Source organism: Orbicella franksi, chromosome 13, assembly GCF_964199315.1.
Source record: "Orbicella franksi chromosome 13, jaOrbFran1.1, whole genome shotgun sequence".
NCBI lineage: Eukaryota > Metazoa > Cnidaria > Anthozoa > Scleractinia > Merulinidae > Orbicella > Orbicella franksi.
Genome location: NC_138157.1, coordinates 15516021 through 15538763, shown reverse-complemented (window position 1 = coordinate 15538763; position 22743 = coordinate 15516021). Strand labels below are relative to the sequence as shown.

Genomic DNA, 22743 nt, shown 5'->3' with positions numbered 1-22743 from the left:
ATGGGTTAATGTACCAGTCGCCATATTTTTTCTTACGGCGGATTACACGCATATTTGCGTGTAAGGTACGTGGACACTGCGTGTAATATGCGTGTAGTACAAGCGCTTTACGCGCATGTAATGCTGCAATGCCTTTGACCGGTACAGTAAAAGTAATATGTAAACTTTACAAATTGATGTCAGTTTCTTATGCGTCTGTCCTCTTATTGATGATAAATTGGGTCATAACATTGTCAAAGTGGCTGTAGAACCACGAGCCGCAGGCGAGTGGTTCCGCAGTAGACTTTGACAATGTTATGACCCAATTTATCATCAGTAAGAGGACAGACGCATTAAAAAACTGAAGTCAATTTGCTTTTTACAATAACAAGACCCCAAAATGGTCAAATGCCGGGAATAAATGAGGGGAAAAGACGCCGTAAACTTGCCGTTAAAAAAGATAAGTTAATTCTATTCAAAATGACGTGAACATTGTCAATAGCTTTTCTCGCTTTTTGATTGGCTACTTAAAAAAGTCCATAAAATCTTGTTGCTTGAAAAGTTGACAGTTTTACAACTGAAAGTTGAACTTGAAAGCTTGCATAAATTAAAATTTTATCCGTCCGTACTCTTATTGATGATAAAAATGAGCCAATCAGCGCGCGAGAAATTAAACAGTTATTGTAAAAAGTTATTTAGAAAGTTATACAGGATGTGCTCATAAATCATCTGGGTGGCCTTATAATCCGAGTGGGGACACGATAACCGTGTTACTTACGCGAGTGCACACAATCGAACAAGTGGACAGACACGAGCACGTTTTCTCATCTTCCCAACGAATTTAATCAAAATGCCGTTGACAAACCGATTCATGCGGTTCAAGCTCACCAGCTCTTCAAACTTGATTGATGTCCTCAGAATACCGCTACAGCCACACAAAAGCTGCCTAGTTTTAGCCTTAGCGCACAACAAGAACGTAAATTGCCACTAACTCGCCGCTTGCGAGCATAAACTCTCACGAAACAGCAACAATTTCACATCGTGTGCAAGTTCAGTTTGGCTTTGGCACAATATATAATATTACCTGAGAACTATCCAACAAATGAGCGGAGTTCAAAAGTTAAGTTTACAGTGCGCGCTCTAAGTTCTGTATCTTTTTCACTGTCGACAAGACTCGCAGGGAGTTGCCGGCATTTTATAGTTTTTCTAAGGTGTACCGATGAGATACTGTATCGCGCCCCAAAAATCGTATTTCCGCGGTGCTTACGAAATATGCGTCGTCATTACGCGACATTTGCCCTATCCAAACATGTGCCACAGATTTAAATAATAATTTATCCTCACTGCATGCCCCATTACCACATCGTGGTAAACTGAACAGCAACATAGCCAACGTGTCTTTAATCCAAACTCTCCTCCCATCGCTCAGGAATCCCTTCATTCCTAAACACACAACATTATAAAATGGACAACCCTAATTGAAATATGAGAGTTGATGGGAGAGCTAATGAGGACGATAACAAACTGAACTTTAAGTCATTCAAATATTACAAGTGGCCTGGAGGTTTTCAGGGTAGGAGACTGGGATCCTGACCAAGTCGACAGCACTAGGAACATTGTCCCACTCTGCCACCCTATGTACTGCGCGTGTACAACATCCTGTTGAGAACAACCCGACAATCTCAAAATATTAGACAAGCCCATCCGAAAACTGTGGGGGCGGTTTCCGGCACTATCGCGAGGCTTAGCCTCTACGAGGTACCCACGAAGCCGGTGATTTACCGCCGAGCCGACAAAGGGCCCGGAACCAACATCCTTATTGCAGTCAGACGCCCTAAAGAAAAACCTGGAGCTAAGCGGACGTTAAATAAATGACACACAGAAAGGTAATAGGTTGTCCAAATAACCGGACACATAAATCCGATTTGCAAAAGGGAATTTTATAACGTCGTCTGCCGAACGAGACGATATAGTCTTAGGCGGGGAAACCGACGAGAGGAACGTGGACAATTGCTGCTCCAGAGCCGACTTCTGACGCTGATAGAGCTTGCAGCCAACAGAATTCTTACAGTTTTGGAAGCGTTCCAGAATCGCCTTCTCATCCACAGGATCTCGTCCTTGCTGTACAGCTGGTTTAACAGGCGCTGTGGCTACTCAACACGCCTGGCAAAAGTTAGAGTCCACATCATTCGGATATAAACATGAACCGCAGCGACGGGCGGGTTTGCAGGGCCGCGGAATCTAGGAAAAGACCATAATAAACGGAGAAAAGTTAAAAAAAAAAACTCAGCGGTAAGCCCATAACTCCCACTACAAGTTGCGCGCCGTTTCTGTTTGGTTGGGTTGGTTGGGTTTTTACGCGTTCTATTGAGGGAAAACCGTTTTAATTCGGTTAGTTTGTTTCATGAACTTTTTCACCCGGCCTAAACGGCTGAAAAAGCATTTGTGCGATTATGTGGCGTGAGTGTAGCTTGCGTAAGGACTTGTCCCAGGAGTGATCGCATTCATAATTATCCCAAAAAGGTTGGAAAATTGTGCTATTGAGAGACGTCAACCCATCAACCCAAACCGATTGGAGTTGAAACGGTTGATCCCAATACAACACGACCTTAATATAATAATAATATAATAATAATAATAATAATAATAATAATAATAATAATAATAATAATAATATTGTCGCGGCTAATCGCCGTCGCAAAGTACAGCAACGACGCAGCTTAAAGTTTCTAGTCCAGAGGAATCCGGCTGCATTGTGGCTCATGAAAACGTTCAATTTTCCAATGGAAATTACGAAACAAAGAGCTCAAAGCTTGCGGATGAAAATGCGAAATGCTGAGCTGTATTCATGTGAAAGGAGCTACAGTTCTTTACGGCTTACAACAAGATTGCCCAAACTAGCGTCAAAGTTGGAAAGACTAAACTGCTCCCACTGGTTCTACTCCGTGTACAGGGAGAATATCACAGCAAGGTTTAAACTGATCACTCGTCGGTTGAGCTGAGCGTTGTCGTAATTGCCGAGTTTCACTTCGCTGAGATGACCGGAGATCGCTTTATTAAGCGAACGAGCGTTACTAAGCTCCATGTCGGGGTCATTTGAGCATTTTTCCAAAAATAAAGCTTCTCATCATAAACGAAGACAGCTCAATTGGTGTACTCTGTCCTTGTTTTACCTCTTAAGTAAAATTTCTGCCTTCCTAGCAAATATAATGTCATTTATCGAAGCATTCGCTAGGTTGAGAATTTGTGCATTTCGCTACGTGATTAAGCTTACCGGTTTGTTGGAAAATCTTGTTATTTTGGTACACGTTACACTTCTGTTGTTAACAATGACCTCCAGGCAGCTATGTTTCCATTGCGTTTCCATTGCGTTCGTCTGAGTCACAGGGAACGTTTAATTAGAGTCACATGTTTCGAAATTCCAAATCAAAAATTTGAAATTCAGCTTGCCGTGCATCTGTTCTCTGATAAAGCACGCTGTTTCAACCAATCAGAGCGCATGTCATATGGAAACTTCATTATAAGATATATGTGTTGTATTGCATTGTATTGCATGCCATAATAGCCATTCCATATTCCCTTTTTGAGACGCGCCAGCAGGGAATCATGGTAGTTGTATTGATCATCTTCGATTGCATATTTGTTTTGATGAATACAACTACCATGGTTCCTGCAAGCGCATCTCATTAAGGGAATAGAACATGGTAAGTTATTGTATTGTATTGTACATGGATAAAACAAACATGCAATGGTGTACGACGTTTGCAGACCGCAAACTACATTTAGGCCTAAATAGTGTTTTGGTGAGCCTAAAAATCACTCTGATTAGCCTAAATTTCACTATGGCTACCCTGACTATCGATTAATCAGCCTAGCTTGAATAGCGCTCAGGGTAGCCTGTTTACTGTTAGCTCTCGGTAATGGCAATAAAAATGCGATAATGAATAAAACGTCACAGTCTGCTAATGTCATAGACCCTCCTGCAAATATTTGTCGGTACAGAATATCTTGAAGAGCCATATAGGTTATTTCCAATAATGAAATTCAGAATGAAATAAGTTTTCAAACTGGTATATTCTATTTGATGACACAACTCAACACATTGCTTACCAGCATTTTCACCAAAGAGAATTCATTCCCTTGATTTTTAGTCCACAGACACAGTGGTCACTGGGCCAATCATATCAAACATTGTAGGGCCTGGACTTTCCTCCACATCATTCAGTTTGCCATACAAACAATGAGATGTATTAGTAGAATATCAGATCATTTGTGAAAACCAAACCATTATTTGATTCCGGTTTATCATGGTGTACATAAGCTTAATTTGCTGCGATGTTGGCAAGTAAAACACAGTTAAATAAAAATCGTAAGCATGAAATTTCAGCATCCTCGTTGAAGACGTGATGAGCCAGCCGATCATATTCGCAGACTCAGTCATATTTTCACTGATATAGTTAACAAACAGCTCCAGTAAGTTCAGCAATTCGACTGCAATCAGATTACTGCTCAATGTGACTAGCCATGCCTGGATAACATTTTAATGGCTTGCGTCACCAAAGCAACTCCTGTCAGCTGTCCTGTATCGCCGAGGAGACGCGGGTAGCAACACCTGAACGAAATAACAACGATTAAACAAGGAATTTGTTGGTATGTATGCTTACATTCTCGAGGGCTGTGGAGTTAACTTTCGAAGCATGAAAGTAAACGACAGATCGACTGAGAATTGGAAAATACCTTAAGGTTACCTTGAAAATTGGAAACCAACTGGCGACGGAAAGGTGCGCAAATTATTCGAAACAGAGAGAAAAAAAAAAAAAAAAACGGCGGTAACAACACAACATGCAACGATACGCCCAGCAAGTTGTAGCAATATACATACATGTTCATACATACATTTCCGTCGTTTATTAAAGTGTCTCGTCGTTCAAGCGCCATTACGGTACTAAGATACAATATCATTAACATTTATTTCAAAAATTAAAAGGAAAAAACTTAAAGATTCATCCCTCCCACATCCCTCTAACACAGCTGACATATCCTTTCAAAGACTGAAACTAAAAATCTTTAAGACTCATAACTTACAATATGTTTTAAAAGACTACCTAAAATACAGAATTATTTATATTATGAATATATTTTCCTATACAATGAGAACTAAGTTGAACATAATTTACAATCTCTCCCACATCCCTCTAACACAGCTGACACATCCTTTTCAAAAATTAAAACTTAAAAACACTAAGATTCATAACTAACAGCATTATTTTAAAACTAACTAAAATACAGAATTAGTATTTACATTATGAATATACTTCTTATACAGTGAGAACTAAGTTGAACAAAATTTGAAAATCTCTCCCACATCGCTCTTACGCAGCTGACATATCCTTTCAAAAACTGAAGATTCAAAACTTACAGCATTTTTTTCTTAAAAAAAAGCTACCTAAAGTACAGAATTATCTAATTATAAATATATTCCTTATACAGTGAGAGCTACGTTAAACATAATTTACAATCTCTCCCGTATCCCTCGAACAGAGCTGACATAACCTTTTTGCGTACTGATGGCTTTAAAAGCTGACAAAGATTTGATGGTCGTTGCCTTTTTAGTTAGTTTCGCCCATAGCGATGGCGATGGCTGTAAGTGTATGACCGCCTTTACTCAAACGCTCAAAACAACAAGTTAAACGAACTCTGCTTCCCATGTACACGAACGACGTGAACCTAGGACGCCATTGCGCCCGTGTTTTTGGTGTTCGGCCTTCCCGATTTAATACGATGACATTACCAAATATAAATAGAACTCGTGACGATTCATTTCTTCGGCAAATCCCGTGGGACCGCCGAAGTTTTACACTCGGAATGATTTAACACGGAACCGTTTTTCAACAGAGATATTGATGTGCGTTAAACACAAAAATAGCAGTTTCAATTTGTCATTGTTAGGGTTACCCTATCTGCGTGCTAGGGTTACCCTTACAGGCGGGTTATTTTTTCCCTTGTAAACACTCCAGGTCGGGTTTACCTGCCTACTCGGGTTAACTTTCTAATTGTTTCCAGACCCTTTGAGTGTAGCCGCGCATTAAGTTGTCCCGGGTTGTAAGGTTACCCTACCTGTAAAATTTTCCTTGTAAACCCGGGCTATCTTTTGCCCTCCAGCTAGGGTTAACCCGCTTGCTAGGGTAACCGCCCCTCCTTGTAAAACAGACCCTTATTATTCCTTTGTATTTACAGCCGCTTTCACGCGCTCATGAGTTTCTTTGAAAAATTCGAGGTTTCAAAGTCGAATATCGGTCAAAGTAATTTCCTTTCTCTGGCGTTCTTGGAAATTGATTTATCCTGTAATATTTCTAAATCATCCTCCAAACATCGGAGAAAAGAGAAAACGTTGCCAATCAGTATGGACGATCCCGATCCACTGAACACCAATTAACAATTATTTTACTAGCGTGCGTTGGATATGAGATAGTCAACGGGGCGCATAGTGCCTAATTGGCTATAATCATCTCATATCGTATCCAACAAGCGCGAGTGGAATAACTGTTTCATTAAAAACGCCCCCAAAATATAGGAAACTAAACTAAAATAACAACGCCCCAAAAAATTATGAGTATACTTATTATATTTGTAGAGCATGGTATAATGGGTCATGTACCAAGATGGCTAAGTCAATGAAAACTCTTAAATTGCATTATCCAATGATCCAGTATTCAATAATTAACAATTAGATTATGAGCTCGAGATTTCTATGAGGTGATAGTGTTTTGTTTTAGTAGAATTCTTACTTAAAATTTGAAAAAGAAAACAAACAAAAACCCTCTTAATACAAATTCAATTGCTTATTTTTTATAAGCCCGCTTGTTGCGTTTGAAGAACGCAAACCTAATTTTGACCTGTGGCTTTCTAGAGTTGGTTGCCCTGTGCACGGTTATATGCAGAAAGATCCACATTCCTGTAAGGACACCAAAATGGCCACCTAGGTTGATTTTTGCAAGGGCATGTCACGGCCAGTAAACTGGTACCGTTTAATGTTAAGACATGTGATAAGACATAAGGTGGACATGTGAGCATGTGAGCAGGCCATGTGAGCTTGTCTTTCCGTTGGATCTTTCTTTGACTTCTTTCCATTCAGTCGCCGTAAGCTTAGCTATTATGTGCTCTCAGCGTTAGATTTTGGCGAATTTAAACGCTTCGACGGTAGCATTTATCGAAATCTGAGGTAAGTGTCCTTGTCTATTAACACGACTTGGCTTTGGGATGTTAACCGTGAGAACGGCTACATTTTGACTGCATTTGTTGATTACTTCCAGTCGCGACATATAGCTCAGTCTTTATCCGGTCGAAATTTTATTGTTTGGAATCAGTGGAAGTACTCTGAAGGCAAGATCCAATAGTCTACTTTATTCATCAGGGGAAATACTCCAGTTAGTCGCACGGACTTTGTTTACGATAAAAGAGCGCGCCATTTCAAATGCTAGCTTAAATTTGTGCTTCCGGCTTAGCATAATGTACGCAATTAAATATTCTATGAAACTTGTGAGTCTACAGAAACTGGCGGCGTCACGCAACGTATCAACAAATCGTGACCTCTTCACTTGCATGGACTTTGACACTATGCATATCTCACCGCTAAAACCTCGGTTGCTGCTGAAAAATGTTGATTTTAGCAATAGACAAAGGTTGAAAGTCAGCTAGTGAAATCGTTCATTTAAGGTATTTATATTAAAGTGAGGGCGTCGAACTCACTTTCATAATCTCTGATTACTATTAGTTTACAGAAATATTTTCACGGACGAGTACTATCCATCCGGGTTTTGTCCTCGGACGGGTACTGTGGGCTGATAGTGTCTCTCCGCGGATGAACACTATCGCGTCACGTGATCAATTTAAACCAATAAGAATCGGAGAAAATTTAGTGGTGTTCTATAATAGCTGATAGAATGTACGAGTACCTCAGCCAATCAGATTGCAGCATTTGCATTGGTATACTAGTAAAATTCTACTAATGGCCAATAGTTTACCATAGCTTAGCCAATCAGATTGAAGTATTCGCAATATTTACGACGTATTCTAGTAGAAGTCTACCAAAACTCGATAGAAACACGAAAAATGTTGCTCATGAAGATAACGTAAGGTTCTTGTGATTTAAAAACAGTCGAATTAAACATTCTCCAGTAGCTCGATGCTGCACAAGAGTGTTTGGAACAAAATTACACTTATCATAAAGAGTCTCAAAAACTGGCATAACAAACCCTGTGTGGTCCACTGCTTTTACACCGCGTTTATCTGCAAGCATTCCAACATACACATCGTCCAGTCTATACGGCTTAATCACATCAACTAAAGGAACCACACTCTCGACAACATCATATGACATAACAAAGCCAGCACCACTACAGAAATCTGGATAGTGTGTACCATTGTACTCTTCATAACTGACACGCCATTTTCCACGTCGTAGTACAACCGGATTGTGATGAAGTTTACCCATATAAAGGCCTTTCTTAGGTGTTGTTTTTAACTGTAAGACATCTATTAAACGTTTAGGGTTGACGAACACATCGTCGTCTGCTTTGAGAAGGTAAGAAAACCCACAATATCTGGCTGCCCATTCGAAGGCCATCTGTATCTTCAAACTCTGGTTCCAGCAATGTTCATAATAATCTGCACGAATCATGTCGCCATAGATGCTATCTTCTTTTTTGAGTAAATCTGAATGTGTTTGATTCCTTGTCTGGCCAAGGAGAAAGTATGTCTTCCACTGAGGAACAATGTTGTTATCGGCACCCCATGTTTGACGAATCAAATATCTTCTTTCAAAATTTGCTGGTGCAGACGAAACCAGGATAAGCAGAGGGTAGTGCCGTGCACACACAGTCTTGGTTATCAAAGTAGTTTTGCGCTGGGGCGTTGTTTTCCACGGTTTAAAATCAGGATGAATGACAGGCTGCGCGGAGGAAGGTTTGGACTTCAAAAGGCCTGAAGTCCATTCTAGAGTAGGCACCACCTTCGATAGAGAGGGAACGCCACTGCCTGAAGAGGGCTTGTCGTCAAAACGCCTGAAAGTCGAGCCCAGGTTAAGAGCTTTAATAAGTCGCGAGCGTGTTTCATGATGATAGAAAGAATCCTTCATGTGAAAGCCACTTAAATACGTTATTAAAGCAACTGCCGTTACTGTAACAAGAGAGAGCTGGATTATCTTGAACTTTATCGAGCCTTGTTGTCTCCTTCGGAGTAAACACGACCAATTCCAAGGAAACAACAGACGTTGTTTTCGCCGATGAAGCATGTTCCCAGTGGGTGAATTGAAATGACTTCACTCCAAGTGCGAGCTTCTTCTACAGAGGAACAAAATTGTGCTGGTTTGATTAAAGATTTAAAACGTCGTAAAAATTTCGAATTTTTTTTAGATTCATATTGTATTTGATTCAAGAGGATAAAGAAAGAAATGTAAAAGAAATATACCCACCATTAACGCCTATGACGCCAAAGGCTCGAGCCGCTAGGGAGGTTTGAGGGCACGCCCGAGAGAATTAGACTCCGGGAAATGTCAAAAAGTATTGGAGGGGGGTAGGGGGTAGCATTTGAAAATGTGGTGGATAGAAAACACATGACCCACCTTTCCCATTTGGCACCAAACTGAGTGACCCCCCATAATGAACGGTTGAAAATTACATGACCCACCCCTAATAAAACATGACACTTTTGTTTCAATAATCCAACAAAATGACATTTTGCATATGAACTAGCTTGTGGTGTTATTGACGTTTTAGATTTATTTCTTAACAATAGTGCAACCGTTTCTAAAAATAATATTATTTCCCATTACTCTTGCAACTTTAAGTCATGTCCGCAATGTATAAACTGTTGTTTTTAGGTCCTCGTAGCTTGATTAAAAATATAACGCAAACATCAGTGATAAACATTTATTTCAATGCATTGAAATACCGAACTTGATGTTTCGTATGCTAGTCAACATACATTTTCAAAAGTGGCTGTTACGAATTTTCGAAAGCTATTTACATCATAAATATTAGAGGTCTGGAACCTAGATTGAAAATATGATGTGCAGCAGTATGTAAACCTGTCTAGACGTCATGAAAAGTAACAGATAGTACGTAAAACAACAACTGCTCACTATTATGACTCTGACATTTAGTGAAGGCTTAAGCTCTTGAATGAAATAAATGCAATAAAAGTCAGTTTTGATAAAATGCTAAAACGCTAAGATGTCGAAATGATCCCATTTAATGTCGTGACCACTGGTTTTTACATGATTAGCAACGGCTGATGAATGGCCTTTTTTTAGCGAGGGCCTTGAATTGTTGATTTTAACTGTCATGGAGTCTTCGTTTTGTTTTTTCAACGTAAAATTCGTTACAGTCCCAACAAACGGCTTTATGTCGACTAGCACATGAAACGTCAAGTACTGTTTTTTTTGTAAAGAAGACAATGCTTATCACAGGTGTTTGTGTTGTATTTATTTTTTTCCAGCCTTGTTCCTGTGGAACAGTGATCTATTTAGAAAAGGGCTTTAGTGAATCCTTGGACTCACACAGCCAGCAAATTCAAGAGTGTGAGTCCCAGACCCATGTCCCGTACCCTTGCGGATAAATAGCATGTAGACATAAGTTGGCTAAAATTCATCAAAATTCATTGAAGTTGCCTTTACCACATGGAACAATACAGCAATGAAGTAAAACACGAAAAAAAAATTACATGCACGTATACTTGCATGTGATTTTTTTTTGGTAAGTTACGTTTTATATAAAGCCACAAAAGAGGACTAAGAGTTATTTGTTAATACGTACAAAATGTGAATGCATGCGTGGCCAGCTGTTCCAGTGGTTCAAGACTTTGATTACTTGTTACAAAATAGGATGACCCACCCCCCATGAGTAGCTGAAAACTGAATGACCCACTCCTTACCGAAGGCTTAAAAACTGATGACCCACTCCTCCATAACACTTTTTGACCTTTTCCTTAGTAGTTTATATTGTTTACATTTTACATGTCAATCTTCGGGATAATTGTTAGTATGTTAATTAGAAGAGTCTACAGACTATCAAGCCAACCGAATTGTTCATTAAAGACGCTTTTCACCAGTAAATCAATAATTATATTTTTTCTGGATTTCCGGGGGCGGTTGACATATCCGCGTATGGTCGCTACGTCCCTGATTTTAACACGAGCAGTGATCCGTACTCGGAATTTGTGAGAGGAATAATTTTTACCCTTAAGGAATTCACGAGAGCAATCACTTGGAAAGGAAAAAAACAGCGTGCAAAACAGAGCATAACTTTTTGAACCCTTGACGACTACAATGGTTTTCACTACTGAACTGTTTTAAAATGACAACTAGCCACCAAGCACAAATTATATCTTGCATGACAGCCTTGGGGATAATTGTCAGTAGGTTAAATAGGAGAGTCTACAGACTGTAAAGCTAGCTGCTTTGTTTATTAAAGACGCTTTTCCATAGTAAAAATATATATGTTATTTGCCGGCCGAGAGGTCCGTATAGTGAAAAACTGGCTCACCGAGGACGCAGAGTTTCTATAGACTGTCAAGCTAGCCGATTTGTTTATTAAATTTAAGACGCTTTTTACCAGTAAATAAACCGGTTGGTACGTTCGTATATGGTCGCTACTGCCCTGATTTTAACGCGAACAGTTCAATCCTTACGCGACATTTGTGAGAGGAATATTTTTTACCCTTAAGGAATTCCGACGCGTACGAGAGTAATCACTTGGAAAGGAAAAAAACAGCGTGCAAAACAGAGCATAACGTTTTGAACCCTCGAATCTTATGTTAAGGCTTTTCAGTATAAAGTGCTTAACAACAAACTCTACACAAATAAAAAATTATTCAAAATTGGTTACAGAACAGACAATGTTTGTACTTTTTGTGAGGCCGAACCAGAAACTTTGAACCATATCCTTTACCAATGCCCTTACTCAAGGTGATTTTGGAACGATTTTGAATCTTATTGGTGCCTTTTATCAAATCAACAGGTTCGTCTTTTATTGCAGAATGTTCTATTTGGTATAATGTCTTAGCAATGCTCTTCAACAAAATTACTAAATTACTTTATTGTTGTTGGAAAGCTGTTTTCGTGAGACTGCAGAAGAAACCAAATACATCCGAACCAGAAACTTTGAACCATATCCTTTACCAATGCCCTTACTTAAGGCGATTTTGGAACGATTTTGAATCTTATTGGTGCCTTTTATCAAATCAACAGGTTCGTCTTTTATTGCAGAATGTTCCATTTGGTATAATGTCTTAGCAATGCCCTTCAACAAAATTACTAAATTACTTTATTGGTGTTAGAAAGCTGTTTTTGTGGGACTGCAGAAGAAACCAAATACATCCTAAAATTAAAGGTTATCAAAACAAAATAGAAAAAAATACGAAACTGAACGTAAAATAAACAAGGATTATTTTGAAAAAAAATATATGGATATTTAGCCCTGGCCAGAAATCAAATCAATATGTTGACAGATAAAATACGTAATATAGTAATCAAAGAAATAATTTAGATTGTTCGCTCTCTGTAATTACGAAGTCATTCATTCATTTCTTTTTTTGTGTCCTTTGTTCTTGTTGTTGTTTTTTTCTTGTGTAGTTTTCTTTTTTGTCACTTGTAGTATAACGTAAGCTACTGATGTAAACTTAATAGCCTTTTATTAATTTTTAGCAGGAGCCATAATCGGGGACGGAGACCGTAAGTCTTGGGATCCGCGCGCACCTTTGAATCGAAATCGTTATTCGAGTTGATTACAGAAAGCGTCATCGTAACCTTGCTGATTATTTTCAGCTAAGCTTTTAATATGTTCTCAAACATTTATCAACCTTAAACATATTTAAAAACTAGAGATATTATATGAGTTCGATGTACGTTATTACACGAAAGTGCGGAAGTCCAATTTGTCATGTTTAATTTTACTGACTGTAACAAAACACGTATCGGCGGGCGCTGTTATTCATCGACAACAGAAAATTTTTTGGATTTTTACACAAACAAAACTGAGCAGCATCTGCAGACATAGTTGTCACTTATTGGGCCTTGATAAAACATCAAGCGTTGCTTACGATTTAGGCCAAACTCAAACTTACAATTATTATTAATTTTTTACTTTTCGGTCAAGATAGACAATGGTGAAATCCTTGCAAGCGTGTGGCAAGAAGAGGGAAACTTTGAAGTCCTGAAACGCTGCCATATCCAAATATATCCAACTATTTTTGTTGCTGTGTTACGAAAAAGCTGTGAATCTTCATTATATGTGAAACTTAGAGTGGAGTAATGTGGAACTCTTGTAAAAGAAGAAGCGGAACACAACTTGGTCAGTGATAAAAAGCGGGACATTACTAAATTCGACATTGTATTATTTCACTCAAACTGGAGCAGTTCACGACGAAAATACTGAACTAAAATTTCAACAATCACGAACGTATTGAGTTGTGGGCCAAAAGCATCAAACATTTCGGAAATTTCGGACGCCATTTCCCCGCACTATACATCCGGAAAAATCCTCGCAGCATGTACGCGCGTGTGCTGCACATGATGGCGCAATTTGTTCTAAAAATAGAAAAATTGTCCCATATCACAGGGACAGCCCCAATACTCCGATATCACGTTCCGCCATCTTGGATTGCGTGCTGTACCAAAACGAGGCTGGACGGGCATGCTTTCGTTTGAAGCGTTGCGTGACAAGGGTTTTGAGTAAGATATCACGCAAATATGGCTAACGATCATTGCTGTGTAAATTGCTGTACCAACGACAAACGAAACGAAAGTGGAAAGAATTTGTCTTTTTTCAACTTTCCGTCAAACAAGACACAGAAATCTCCGTGGATTGCCGCGATAAAGCGAGATGAAGGGCCGCTTTTTAAGGTGAGTGCGACGAGCCATGGCCAGCGAGTTGTCAAACGCACAAGTTCTACTTGTGGCCGATGTTAAGAGTTTCTAGATTTAAGACTTAGTTAGCCCGCTTCCTATTCATGGAATAATTAGTCAATACATATCCAGGTAAAATGCAGTCAATTATCTAACCTAGATTACTCGACTGAAGTGCTTCTGGCCAGAGCTGTCAAACGCACGTGGTTCATTCACGTGGAACCGGTTTGTTTGTTTTCGTTGACTCGAAAATGGTTATCGATATTCTATGAGATTCTCTCTTGTTATCAGCATTTTAATTTGGAGATTTAAACTTTTTTCCTAGGTCAAGAAAGGCTCTACTCTGGTGTGTTCTGCTCACTTCAAGCCAAGCGACATGTATAAAACTATAACAGGGCTTACACGTCTGAAAGCAGGAGCTGTGCCATCACAGTTTGCATGGACCAAGAGCAGTAAAGAACGCCCACAAAATAAACTACAAAATTTAAAAAGTGTGAACGAACAGCAAGCACAGGAGGAGCGACGACAATCTTTCGTTGATTCATTGCGGCAGGATGTCGAATTAGAAGAAGTGACTGAATCAGCAGTGGTGGAAGCCAGTGCTGGTGATGAGCCAATAGAAGAAACAGCTACAGATGAACTAGAAAGCGAAAACATTCAGCCCGCCGAGCGGAGTGCAGAGGAACAAATTAAAATCTTGAAAGCCAAAATCAACGACTTAGAGCAGGAGGTGGAAGATCTCAAAGAATCAAAGTTTTGCGCTGAAAATATTTCCAAGAATTCAGAATTGCTGACATTTTACACAGGCTTTGTATCAAAAGAACGATTCGATAGCTTTTATAGCTGGGTTGAACCATATGCCAAAACTATGATAAAATGGTCCCAGATTCAGCGTGAACGAGGAAAAGAAAACTGCAAGCGAAGGCGTAGCAGTGGTAATTTTGCATTGTCACTCTATGACCAATTGTTTTTGTTTATGATAAGGCTAAGATTAGGATTGCTAGAGACAGACTTGGGAGTAAGATTCAATATTAGCACAAGTACTGTTAGCAGAGTTATTTTAACTTGGGCGAATTTCCTGTATACAACGCTTGGCCAATTGCCAATCTGGCCCACAACTGCTCAGGTAAAAAAATAGTATGCCTGACTGCTTCAAAACCATTTACCCTAAAACCAGACTCATCCTAGACTGTACTGAAATCAAGGTCCAAAGGCCTAGCTGTAAGGTTCTGAACTCAGAATTTTACTCTACATACAAGTCTCATACCACCTTAAAATGCCTAGTTGATATTGCTCCTCATGGTTCTGTAACATTTGTAAGTTCCCTATATCAGGGAAGTATATCGGACAAAGAAATTACAAGACGCAGTGGAATTCTGTCACTACTCGAAGAAGGAGACGAGGTAATGGCAGATAAGGGTTTCCTGGTTCAGGATTTATTGGAACCCAAAAAAGCTACTTTGACAATCCCTCCTTTCCTGTCTAGAACAAGGTCTTTGCAGTTCACCTCTAAAGAGGTTACAGAAACACAACAGATTGCCCGCCTTCGTGTTCATGTTGAACGGGCAATTCGACGAATCAAGGAATATCAAATTTTCGACAAAGTTTTGCCACTTTCGTTGGCTGGTTCAGTAAACCAAATTTGGACCATTTGCTGTCTTCTTACAAACTTTAGAGGTCCACTATATTGAACCTATAACTTGTCTGTTAGTATTATGTAGATCTACAAAATATCCATACCTCCCTCAAAAATGAGATTTTTCTACGACCTCTTTCACCTTCCCCCTTCTGGTAACACAAACAATGTCCTCTACTTCCCCTTCGCCTCAAGGCATTTACAATCTGTTCTATGTGGGGAGGTATGGACATTTTGAGGAACTACACATTTCTCAGCAAAGCTAGGTTCAGTAATATGAAAGTTGTCACAGTTCACAAGGTACTTACAAACAAGTGCCAAATAAAGCGCTGAAAGTTCAGTGATGAAAGTTGTTTACATTTCGTGGTTACAATTTTACACCTCTTCCTTTACAAAGATGAAAATTTGGGGTGCAGGTTCTACATATTCTTCAACAAATTATGCAGATTATGCCCCAGCTTTTTTTAACAGTTCAGGGAGGAGGTATTCAAAGTAAAACTTATCTAATTTCATCTTCATCTCTGAACAAAATTCTTCATCAATTCTCACTCTTTCTAAATGAAAGTCAGATTTACAATAGACATAAAAATCTACCCATTCACAGCCAGTCAACAACATCTGTCCCATGACCTGGTAGTAATAGCTATGTGTTTTTTTAAGTTTATAAACTCCATTTACACATTTTAGATATGGCAACTCAGAGATTGACTCCTTAACAGGGCACTTGATTTCCAGCAGCCCCCAGGGATTGTTTTCAGAGGGATCATAGACTCTTCGATCTGGAGAGGCAGCCAAATGTGGGCAAGATGGGTTGATAACAATCCCGGCAGGGAAAACATGGCAATCTCCACTGTCAGCATAAGCAGAAGCTGCCCCTTCTTCAGTATTTATGCCATGCTTCATTGCTGCAGTTTGCGCGGTCTTCTTCAGTTGCCTGACTGCCAGTGATTCAAAGTCAGCCCTTCGTTTACACACATCTTTAAATTTGCTGGAAGATAATCTCTGTGCCCTTAAGTCATGCCACTTCTGTGTGTCAGACTGCTCCCTGGTCTCTTCCTCGTATAAGCAAGATTGTGCTAGTGAGACACTGAGTCCTTCGATAAAGTTTTTTTCTTCCAAGGTGGGAACAAATAAATAATAGTTTCCAAGTGATGGCACATCAAAAGCTGGTGGATTTTCTGGTCCATCAATGTTCATGCGAATTTTGGGATCATTTGTTGTGTTTTGGCGCTGCTGGTATGAGATAACTGAGCCAAGAGCTACTTTTCCCAGTTTACTATCCACAAAGTCTAATCTGTTAGTTTCGGGAATAATACTATTTATTTACATGTCTTCATATTCTTTGAATATGTCTTTCAGGGAATCAATAATTTTCGGCTCCCCAAAATGTTCTGGAATGGGGTTGTACAGAGTGGACTGTACCCCATCTATCCTTTTTTGCTGGAGTATCACTGCTTGGAGGTTTTACCTGCTGCACTAGCACCTCTTGTACATTGCGGGGATTGATTCCTGCTGACCTCTGTGGAACATGCCATGTCTGTGGAGGACTTGTTGTGGACATGGCGGGAGGAACACTTTTCAAACCAAGTTTTCTGTAATTCTCAATGAGGTATACTAGCCCTATTGCATGATTGCAGAGCCCTGCTCCTGCCTCACAGCTGCATGAGGTACTGGTTATTTTAACTTCTGCAGCCTTTGATATTTCAACCTAAAGAAACAAATTAAAATGTGTTTTTTTTTCTGATTTGCAATGCGTGTGTGTTTTTTTATATTTTCACTCAATCACATTGATTGTTTTGTTTAATTGCTTAGCAGTTCAATAAACTAAAGCAAATTTTAAAAAATGTACACCTAAAAGGAAACTTAACACATTTTTGTTGGATTGGTTCGAACTCAAACGAAACAATAACGTACTATCATTACCTGCACGCTCCATGGCTCTTCATTTTTTCGCTGGGATTTATAGCTTTTAGCTCTTACGAGGACTCCTGCGTCTTGAGGTTTTACTGTAAGTAAAATGTGAATATGGAAGTATACAACACTATAGCTTGAATCACAGGGGATTTCGATCTTCCAATATAGGCATAAACGAATTGAAGGAAAAAAACATGCCCCAAAAAGCATAAATTGCGTGAATCGCACCACTTTTCGAGTTCAATTTCTCTCCCAGAGCAAAAACAACTCGACGGGACTGAAACTTACCTTCGACATCAAAGATGTAACCTTCGCAGAAATTACTATAGCCGCGAGTAATTACTTTCTTTGGGACTTTTCCATCCTTCTCGAGCCATTTCTCGATGAAAGATGAGTCAAAAAACGGAATACCTTTAAGAGATTTCGACCACGCGGCACTAACATGCCTTTCCTCCATATTGACAAAGCAAACGTGGGGAATAACATGCCCGTCCAGCCTCGTTTTGGTGCAGCACGCAATCCAAGATGGCGGAACGTGATATCGGAGTATACTAGAAATAGCGCGCGCTTACGGTCTCCGTCCCCGGTTATGGCTCCTGTTTTTAGTCTATATATATATATATATATATATATATATATATATATATATATATATAGATAGATAGATAGATAATAAACAATGGTAGCAAGACTTCAATTCATCGTTTTATTGCGACAACGCTGTTTCGTATGGTCAAAGGATGACCACACTCATCATTGATATTGCCTGATGAGTGTGGTCATCCTTTGACCATACGAAACAGCGTTGTCGCAATAAAACGATGAATTGAAGTCTTGCTACCATTGTTTATTATCTACACTGCTCCTCTCAGAGTCGAGCGCTCTATAAATTTATTCTGTTCAAGTTCAAGAAGTATATATATATATATATATATATATATATTTTTTTTTTTTTTTTTTTTTTTTTTTTTTTCACAAATTGATGTAAGCCTGAATGGAAATAAGAATGTTAAAAACGCGACGCGATAGTGTTCATCCGTGGAGAGACACTATCAGACCATAGTGCCCGTCCGAGGAAAATACCCGGATAGATAGTATTCGTCCGTGTAAATGTTTCTGTAAGGAAGCGGGCTTACAGAAAGTAAACAATTGAAATGTCTGATAGTTGCCCCTTGGAAATTTGATGTTCTCAAAACTAGCATATTTGCTTTCAGAACATCAAATTTCCGCGGGGCAACTATCAACCGATAGTTCCTCGACAGAAACACCCTATTGTTTAAATAGTTCATTCGGCCTTCGGCCGTATCGGCTACCACCTCATAGAAATCTCGAGCTCATGATCTAATCGTTAATTAGAGTGCAGTGGCCGTCGGTTGTCCAAGAAATGCGACGTTTTTATCATTTTTCTGAAGTTGGAAGAAAGTTTAGATGTCTATGGATAATTAAATTATGTTATTTGCCAGCCGAGAGGTCCGTATAATGAAAAACTGTGACCGAGGTCTTGAAAATGCTCACCGAGGACGAAGAATTTCTATAGACTGTCAAGCTAGCCCATTTGTTTATTAAAGACGCCTTTCACCAGTAAATAAACCGGTTGGTTCGTGCGTATATGGTCGCTACTCCCCTGATTTTAACGCGAACAGTTCAATCCGTGTGCGTTAGTGTTGGTGACAGGAATAATTTGTACCTTTAAAGAATTCGCGACTCCAATCGTTCGGATACGAACAGAACTGCGTGCAAAATAGAGCATAACCTTTACTTTCACCTTTTCAATCAATCAATCAATCAATCAATCAATCAATCAATCAATCAATCAATCGATATATTTAACGTGGTGGGTACGCTTAGCTAAAAAGCTAGTTTACGGGTACGCCACGAAAAAAGAAAAAAAAAACAGAAAAAAGAAATTATCAGAGCCTTATGAAGGTATATAAATTTAAATAAATTAAGATTAAGAATTAGCTAATATTAAAATATAAGAATTGACAATGTAGTCACAAGTAAAATGTATAAGAAAATATGATCATTAAAAGCAGTGAAAGTTGATTAAGGATAGATCCACTTCGCACTCAGAGTCCCGTGAGATCTACTGTTTTTAAGTTGTTTTTAAAAGTAGTGTACATTTGTATCTTTCGAGACTCGTCCGGTATAGCGTTCCACAATTTCGATGCAGCGTATCTCCATGATCTTAAGCCGAAAGTTGTTGATTTTACTTTTGGAAGGTCTAGTATTGTGGTGCCCTGAGGTTATAAGTGGAGCACCTTACTGTTATAAGATCACGTAAGCTTGCTGGTCCTGCATCGCTGGCCAGTAACAGTGGACAATATTTTTGCTAATCGCTGTTCACGAAGACTTGAGAGACCGATACGCTTACAAAGTTCCTAATAAGGCGAGGACATATCTCTAAAAACAAAACGGAGCGCTCGTTTGTTCACCATCTCTAACTTGTCAGTTGACTTCTTATTACAGAAGTGCCACGTTTCGGAGCAGTAATTAAAGTGTGGTAGAATAAAAGCTTTGTAAAGATCCCTTCTAGTCTCAAAAGGCAACAGTTTCTGCATCCTTTTTAATACAGCAATCTGTTGACTGACTTTTCTACATATTTTAGCGATGTGCTTTTCAAAACTTAATTTCTCATCAATTAATTGTCACGCCAAGAAGTTCCATTGTGTTGGAGAAGTTGTGACTCTTCACACTTGAACATTGGCTCATCAGTTCCTTTATTTTTTCCCAACACCATCGTCTGGTATTTTGAACTGTTTCTCTCGATACCATTTCGCGCAAACCATATATCAACACTGATAAGATCATTGTTGATTGTTCCTTCAACTTTGGAGAGTTCATTGTCAGCGTAAAAGATTTGAGTGTCGTCAGCGTAAGTGGACAGAAAGCTCTTCTCGATAACATATGAAAGATCGTTCATAAAGATGTTAAATAATAAGGGGCCGAGGATAGATCCCTGTGGTACACCATTACATATAGATTGCCAATTCGAAAGTGTGTCCCCCAGTCTGACTCTTTGGAATTGATTTGATAAGTAACTTTTATCAGGGTAGTTTTTGCTTCGTCTGCTCCATATTCCTTTAATTTCAAAACAATCAGTCCGTGAGGTAAGGTGTCGAACGCCTTGGACAAGTCCATAGAGATCAGACCAATCAATTTGTTATCAATTTCTTTTTTCCATTGTTCGGTTAAACTAAGAAGCGCTGAGTCGCAGCCGTGACATTTCCTATAGGCAAACACATATTTGTGATAAATTTCTTCAAAATACGGGCTTATTCGGCAATGAACAATTTTTTCGAAAAACTTCGAGAAAGCTAGTAAAATCGTTATCCGCCGATAGTTGGTTTTTAGTAGGCTGCAATCTTTTTTTAGGGTCGGAGTGACCTCGCCAAGTTTTCTTTGTAGACACTTGGTCGCAGACTGGTTTTCTGTGTCAAAATATATTATATAAGGTAGTCTTAATGCTTGAATTTTGCGTATCAAACCGGCTTCAGGGCTGAATTATTCTCTGCCACTCGCTTGGTGCTACTCCAGAGAAATTAAGACAGCAATCAGTTACAGGGGTGGCGAATGGTCCTTCAAAATCTCTGGGTCTCGCAAAATTTTAGTCGAATTTCACGGGTCTCGCAGTCTTGTTTTTTAGCGGTTATGTGCATCTCGCAGACTCAAAGTCTCGAGTTTTCGTAAGGCTAAGGGTACGTCTCGAAGTCCCAATTTGTTTGTGTATCTGATTTTAGAAATGAAGTCTTCTCGTCGGTATCCGGTCATTTCGCCCCATGGTCATTTCGCCCCAACCAAAAGTCACTTCGCCTCATAATTGAAGTCACTTCGCTCCATACAAGAGTTACTTCGCTCCATACAGAAGTTACTTCTCTCCATGCAAGTACCGCGACCTCCAGACCAAACTGTTCAACTTGTGGGACGAATACGAGGCCAACGAACGGTCAGCCAAGCGGTTGCTGAAAGCCTGCTCTTACCTGAATGCACCGAGGGACTAGGCGGATAAACCAAACAAACAAAAAAACAAACGGCTCCTTTAGGAGCCACCAAATAAAATAAAAGCAATGATCAACAATGCAATACATAGCATACAGAAAAAAAAAATAAAAACGTGACAATTGCTTTGATAAAAAGAAAAAATCATAGAAAAAGCCGAATAATTTATGCAAACTTATTTTTATTCAAACTCGTAATCTTTTCCAAAAGCTCCCTTTTCTAAAATTATTGTTTAAAGTAAAAGAACAAGAACAAAGCAAAAGATTAGTAGTGTTTCATCGCTCTAAAGTCCTGAAATTTGAAGTGTACGTCATTGCTGCGCTGTCATGGCTGCGTTGTCATGGCAAGTTTTCAACCAATTACGCGCGGTAAAAGCGAGACGACATTTACCGAATGTCGTTTCTCTCGAGTAAGCAAAACTAGAGGCCGATAACGATAATTATTATATGGCTTTGGCTTGTGGCCGATATAACGCGCGCTCTGATTGGTTAATTGTCACTGAATTGTAGGGCATTATTCTCCCGTAATGCCCACGGGCCGATTACGGATTATGCAAATTAGAAAGAGCCCGGTTCTGAAAATTCAAGCGCATTGAAGCGATGAAAGCCGATTAGAATCAGTACGAGAATATCAGTAGCTAAAAGTTTAGAGATATTTCTTTAATAAAATTTATATAGATGACTTACCAGTCGGTAACCTTGGCGGGCACTAGTGAAAAACAATCAAAGTTTGCCTAGTCTTAAGTAAAGCTAAAATCGCTAAGTAAAAAACACCATCGGCAGATCTGCCATGCATCCTGAGCAGAACACCACAAAGAAACTTATAAGTTATCATCTTAGTCACAGCAATTACCGAAGTATTGAACTCCGTCAAAGTTCTCGTCAAATAGATTCCCTCGCTTTGACACAAGCAAGTGTAAATCAGCTTCCAGGATCATCAGATGTAAACAATCGGGCGATTTCTGTCGGTAGCAGTGTTTCTGATAACTGCAGATGTTCACAAGGCTTGAAATGTTCATCCATAAATCCCAGAATGAAGAAGGCGAAGATATGTTGTCGAAAGCGAATGCGAAGATCGAGTTAAGCTTATTTTGAGCAGTGCATTCTGAAGCATTAGTATCTTCTTTCACCGAAAGACGGTTGGTTTGGACAATTTTGAAGCACTTGCTGTCTTTTCTATATGCGTTGACGTTTCGCCCCAAAAGTCGGAAAAACTTCCCCATCAACTTGTGGTACCACGATACTAAAATACGTTTTTGAGGCTGTGACAGTGACTTTTCCGTAAAGAAATGAGTGTTTTTAACGGAATACGT

At 39.3% G+C, this 22743-nt stretch overlaps 2 protein-coding genes and 2 pseudogenes across 3 annotated transcripts in view; 1 reads left to right on the top strand and 3 right to left on the bottom strand.

Annotated features, from left to right (window-relative positions):
* The window catches only part of LOC145464750 (beta-1,3-galactosyltransferase 5-like), a 60144-nt gene extending 50907 nt beyond the window's left edge, over nucleotides 1-9237 (bottom strand). The window contains exon 1 of the mRNA XM_081448538.1: nucleotides 9164-9237. The gene's annotated coding sequence lies outside the window, so the exon portion shown is untranslated. The remainder of the gene's footprint in view (nucleotides 1-9163) is intronic.
* Nucleotides 6630-9312, bottom strand: LOC145464751 (beta-1,3-galactosyltransferase 5-like). The gene has a single exon (XM_081448539.1). It carries the CDS (start codon nucleotides 9269-9271, stop codon nucleotides 8099-8101), a length of 1173 nt encoding a protein of 390 aa, XP_081304665.1. The 5' UTR covers nucleotides 9272-9312; the 3' UTR covers nucleotides 6630-8098.
* Nucleotides 9313-13532: 4220 nt separating this feature from the next.
* LOC145465745 (uncharacterized) lies at nucleotides 13533-15891 on the top strand (annotated as a pseudogene).
* A 74-nt stretch (nucleotides 15892-15965) lies between these two features.
* On the bottom strand, nucleotides 15966-18011 carry LOC145466194 (uncharacterized; annotated as a pseudogene). Its single transcript, XR_014041838.1, has 3 exons — nucleotides 17721-18011; nucleotides 17442-17524; nucleotides 15966-17226 (listed from the first exon to the last, which is right to left on the bottom strand). The product of XR_014041838.1 is annotated as an uncharacterized LOC145466194 (transcript).
* Between the last annotated feature and the right edge of the window lie 4732 nt (nucleotides 18012-22743).

Coding starts and splice junctions, on each gene's coding strand:
- LOC145464751 (XM_081448539.1), bottom strand. CDS start 9,271: ATGCTTCATCGGCGAAAACAACGTCTGTTGTTTCCTTGGAATTGGTCG.